Source organism: Leptidea sinapis, chromosome 16 (assembly GCF_905404315.1).
Source record: "Leptidea sinapis chromosome 16, ilLepSina1.1, whole genome shotgun sequence".
Lineage (NCBI taxonomy): Eukaryota > Metazoa > Arthropoda > Insecta > Lepidoptera > Pieridae > Leptidea > Leptidea sinapis.
Genome location: NC_066280.1, coordinates 6,520,631 through 6,526,360, shown reverse-complemented (window position 1 = coordinate 6,526,360; position 5,730 = coordinate 6,520,631). Strand labels below are relative to the sequence as shown.

General features: G+C 36.2%; 1 protein-coding gene across 1 annotated transcript; it reads left to right on the top strand.

Moving 5' to 3' along the window:
* The first annotated feature begins 1,087 nt into the window (after positions 1-1,087).
* LOC126968748 (uncharacterized) lies at positions 1,088-5,264 on the top strand. The gene is made up of 4 exons (XM_050813859.1): positions 1,088-1,512; positions 1,731-1,902; positions 2,666-2,797; positions 4,994-5,264. The coding sequence occupies exons 1-4, from the start codon at positions 1,400-1,402 to the stop codon at positions 5,222-5,224; spliced, it is 648 nt and encodes a 215-aa protein (XP_050669816.1). The 5' UTR covers positions 1,088-1,399; the 3' UTR covers positions 5,225-5,264.
* Positions 5,265-5,730: the final 466 nt, after the last annotated feature.

The following is a 5,730-nucleotide window of genomic DNA, read 5'->3' as shown; positions in this document are numbered from 1 at the left end:
AATATTCAAAGGGGACTTGTGCTTCGAATAATTTGTGAACTAAGGCATCATGCCAGACGGTATCGAAGGCTTTCTCAAGGTCGAGTAGAACCATACCAGTCTGGTGTCTCAAATTAAATTGGTGTGTTATATGTTCGACTACGCGCGCCAGTTGGTGAGTAGTCGCGTGTGACCTTCGGAAACCGAATTGTTCCTCAGGTAGGTTTGATTCTATAAGTGAGTTTATTCTATTATTAATTAAAATTTCTAATATTTTACTTTGTGTGCAAAGTAAACTAATTGGTCTGTAGTTCGCAGGGGAGGTGGGATCTTTTCCCGGTTTGTGTATCGCGGTGATTACTGCTATTTTCCAGGACGAGGGAAAATAGGTAAGACGAAGGCACGCATTAAATATATTAACTAAGGTGTCTATTGCTTTTGAAGGGAGGTGTTTTAGAAGTATGTTCTGTATGTCGTCGTGCCCGGGGGCTTTTCGCGGTTTACAGGTTTTTCAAATTAATTTGACTTCGCGAGGTACAACTGGCGTAGGTGCGGTCGGTCCGTTTATTTTGTAAAGGTGGTCTAGAGACCGCGACACCTGACTCCCGCGTCGATCGTGCGGGTTGTATTTATAGGACCCGGCGCACGTGCTCGTGTTTTACATTCATGTTGTTTTTACAATAATTTTACATCACAATGTAATTTATGAACTAATTTTAAGTAAAATTAGTTAAACTAAATTATTCTCGTTTTTATAATAGGTGTGTTGTAGTATTTGCGCCGATAACTAAATCAAAGAATATATTTATCGTATCACGCGAATGATTGTGGTAAAAATGATAATTTGCAAGCATGAGGCTTTATCATGAACGTCTAGGCCCTATATAGGTACGAAAGAGAATTTAAATTCACATATAAATTAATAATTCACAATAAAACACTACGTTCACTACCTTTATACTCTATCTACGACAAGGGACTACAACGTAGAAGCAAAACAGCTGATTTTGAAGAGTGTCTAGTTGTGACAACTGTGAGTTTACATTTGGCAATGAGTAATGACCAATAGAGCAATCAGCAGACTGACAGCTACCTTAGTACCTATGCCTAGTACGGTTACCTCTTGGTCACCTAGTACTGAACGTAGTGGTACTTGGTAGTGTCTAAGTGCAATCAAGAGATCACCAAGAGAGGATATAATTATTGTGCTGACTTCAAAACTACATGTGCATTTAGATTTGAAATATTTTGAGGATCTGAATCATCTTGAATGGCCTGAGCCATTCATTTAATTTCATTTATCACATCACTGAACTCGCATTTCGTAATGTTCCTACTGTTGATATTAATTAAATCGTTAGGTTTTATTTAAGCAATTCTCCGTTTTTCGACATATTTAATTTTACATTGACTTTACGTGATGGCTTTGATGAAATCATCACAAATACCAGAAGATGCAGTAGTATTGACCGAGCATGAAGCTACTGAATACGTTTGGAGCATTGTTTATAATTGGGAACCAGTTTCTGATGTGTATGTTAACATCAATAGTACTGAATTAATCTTATTTTTGTATAAAAACTATCATTTTAACATATTACATTACATTTTAAGTATTGGTTACATGCATATGATTTTTACATGATTCTTTGGATTCTATTGGTATCAACTGCTTCTTAGAAGCTCCCTTATTTTCATTTGAATATATTTATATAATTTATCATAATATTGATTTTAAACATTTTTTTTAGTTGGGCTCTTCGTAGTGGCGCAGTTTGTCTCGGAGTAATTAATGCTGTATCAGGAGCAATAATGAACCGCCATTACCGAAACAAATTAAAGCTAGGAACATATGGATATTTCTCCTCTGTCATACCACTCACTTTGATGCCTGGTTCGTTGACAGCACTATTTCATAGATATGTAAGACAAATTTGTTTATTATATATCAACTAGCTGACCCGACAGATGTTGTAGATAATAAAATAAAATACTGTTTTATAGGAATTTGCCAATAATAATTAAAAACATCAAGAATTATTTCATAAAAAATACTCTTTGTTGTTATAATGATTATATATTATAATATTTGTTTTGTATTTTCTATGAGTTATTCTCTCATAGAAAATACAAAACAAATATTGAAAATAAAAATAATTATGGATCCCAAATCAAAATAAAAACTATCCTATCTCTCAAGTTGGACCAAACTGCACTCCATGAAGTAATCCCCATTGAAATCCGTTCATTAGTTTAGGAGTCCATAGCTGACAAACAATGTTTCACATAATTTATATATATTTAGATATGTACAGAGCTGGAACATACCTAACCATTTATAGATACCTAATAGAATACTAATTTATTATATGGCAATTTCAGTTTATAAATTTCTACTAAATAATAGCCCAAAATAAATGTTTAGTAAGGGTGCCTATCTCGTTAACTGTTTCCATTGTGTTCTATTGAGGGATATTGGAGATCTTGGGGCGCTCTGCCACTTATAGACATCTTCCCTGATTTCCTTTATTTCATTTGGAGCTTTTGCAATTTTATACACATGAATATATAATAACTCTGTCCTCCTAATTTCTTAATTAAAAAAGATTTTCAATAATTTTTTTTGTCTGTCTCTTCTAAGTATTCCAATTACTTTATTTGTTATTTCTTTATTAATTAATTGCAGATTGTTTCATCTGATCTTCTGTTGTTGAAAAATAATCATTGCCCAATATGTTATGAAGTGAGATCTGGTGCTGTTCAAGTAGGACTGGGGTTGGTATATCCTATGATTTTAGCTCCACTCACCTCATTAATGGTAAGTTTTTTCAGACTTTGTAAGGAACCCTTTGTAAGTAATCAGCTTACAGAACATCCCAGGAATGTTCTTAACTTGTTGAAGATGGGCAGTGGGCTGTTTGAATTAGTTGGCCAACTCTGTATTCATAGTGTCGCTAATGATTTTTTATTAAACTAGCTGACCCAGCAAACATTGTATTGCAATCTAAAGTAATAAAAAAATTTTTGGGGTGTAAAAACTAGATGGAACCGATTCTCAGACCTACCAAATTTATCATACTACAATTATTGTAAGTATTGATCCATTGCCATATTGCAACCCTATAGCGGATTTGTGGATGGAACAGAATAATATAAAAATCGCAATACAAAAATAGGGGTTGATCGTAGAGGGTTGAATTTTTTTTTATGGAATAGAAGGACTAACTAGCGTACGGGTCACCTGTTGTTAAGTTGATCACCACCGCCCACAATCCCTTGCAACACCAGAGGAATCACAGGAGCGATGCCGGCCTTTAAGGAAGGTGTACGCGCTTTTTTTGAAGGTACCCATGTTGTATCGTCCCAGAAACACCGAACAAGGAAGTTCATTCCACAGCTTTGTAGTAGTTGGAAGAAAGCTCCTTGAAAACCGCACTGTGGAGAACCGCCACACATCCAGATGGTGGGGATTATATCCTAACTTGTGGCGTGTCGTGCGAAGGTGGAATTCGGCGGCAGGAATCAGGTTAAACAGCTCTTCGGAACACTCCCCGTGATAAATGCGGTAGAAGACACACAATAAAGCGACGTCTCTATGCAACGCCAAGTGATCCAGCCGTTCACAGAGCACTGGGTCCCCGACAATTTGAGCTGCTCTGCGTTGCACGCGGTCAAATGGATCGAGCTGATACTGGGGTGCGCCAGACCAGAGATGACAGCAATACTCCATGTGTGGCCGGACCTGCGCTTTGTACAGCGCTAGAATGTGGGCCTGCTTGAAGTATTGCCGTGCCCTATTAATGACGCCCAGCTTCTTTGAAGCCAATTTGGCATTGCCCTCCAGATGGCCACGACATTGGTAATCGCTCGAGATTTCGAGATCCAGTATTCCGATACTAGGCGAGGCTTTAAGGGAAGTGTTGTCAAAGAGCGGTGAATATGCGCGGTTCTGTGCCCCCCCAGAATACGAAGGGCAGCCCGAGCTAAAGTGCTCGGGGAGGGATTCTCCGACTCTGGAAAAAACAGTACCCTCCTGGGTAGGTACTATCTCTTTAAGGACCGCTTTCATAATCTTTGTTGGTCCGGTCATCGACACTAACCCATGCGAAACATAGCGGCACTAGGCCGTATTTAGGGCTGTATGTATTATTTAATGCTATCATAAAAAAATAAAAATTAAAAAAAATTTCGTGGACCACCACTAACATTTAGGAGATGACAAATAGATAGTAGCCGATTCTCAGACCTACTGAACATGCATATAAAATTTGGTAAAATCAGTAAAGCTGTTTCGGAGGAGTAAGGTAACTAACATTGTGACGAGAATTTTATATATAAGATAATCATATTTGGGCCTATTTTTCTGTATGATTTACTAATTGGTTTTAAATTGTTTTAAAATTTTGTTTTTCAGAGTAGTCTGTCATGGAAAAGCTTTCATTTTTTTTAAACCTCGATTACATGGTGCTTAGCATAACATTTAAACAAGAAACATTCGTCCAAACTACATGTAAACAGACACGGATGAGTAAAAAAAGAAGGACTCCGCGGCGTGAAGTGAAGCACAGTTATGCTAGTGTATGTGCGGTTACGGGGGATACTAGTTACACAATTTTTTCTCCCTTAAATAATCATATATGGCCACAAATACTTATATAGTATCGTTTTTTCACTTTTCCACAACGCACGACGGCATTTTTAAAATATTTTATTGAGACGCAAACTGATCTGTCACAGTCGATGACAATTCTCATAATGGCCGCCTATCGGCCTGTAGTAGTGCAAGTGTGTGCGTGGGGCTATGTATTTACACGTTAATCGGCTTGTTTTGGTGCTACTCTGTTATGTAACGTGACACGGAGTCCTTATTTTTTTGCTAGTCCGTGGTAAACTGATTCCTTTTTTGAATTTTTGCGATTAGGTATTTCACACAATATGGTGCTGTAAAAAATAAACTTGTATTCTGTAAAATAATAAAGCACACATTGTTATAAAATAAAAACATTTGTTTTAGCTTACCAACAAGTATAATACAGCAAGAATACCAGAGATTACTCAACCAAAGGCATTGTTACAGCTTGTTAGAAAAATGACAAGGCCCTTCACAGGAACCCTGGCTGTAATCAGTATCATACAAGTGGTGGCATCATCAATAATTACATATTTTGAAGTTAAAAATAGCTTAATACTGCACGAAAAAATGTTAGAAATTGAGAGGAAGGCTGTAGAAAAATATGGGAAGTAGTGTTGAATTATTTAATATTGTAAATAGATAGTGAAAATAATATCGAGTTTTTTAATTGTACAGGGTGTCCCAGAGAGAATGGATAATCCTTGAACCCCACAAGGTACAGCTCTCCAGCGCTCAGAAAAAATATCTAAAAAAAATTATTCCAAGTGATACCCAAAATATGATTTCCTTAGAAAAACATACGTTTTTTTTACTCTACTTCACATTCAAACGCACAACACCCACAAAGTAATGAAATTTGTGGCGTTTTTGATGTCATCTTATTCCTGATAGAATATACTACTAGAAATACATTAAATAATATAAGTATCTATGATACTTTTTTCAAAAACAAAATAAGAACTTGAGTTTTTGACATGAAATTTGATACCAAAATAATTTTGGCATAGTTTGAGAGTTTCATGTAAATAAAAAGTATGAAAACGTAAGTGGCCAGCTATTACAAAAAAAATGCGCAGTTCATACAGTTTACAAAATGGTATAATACATCATTTTATTTA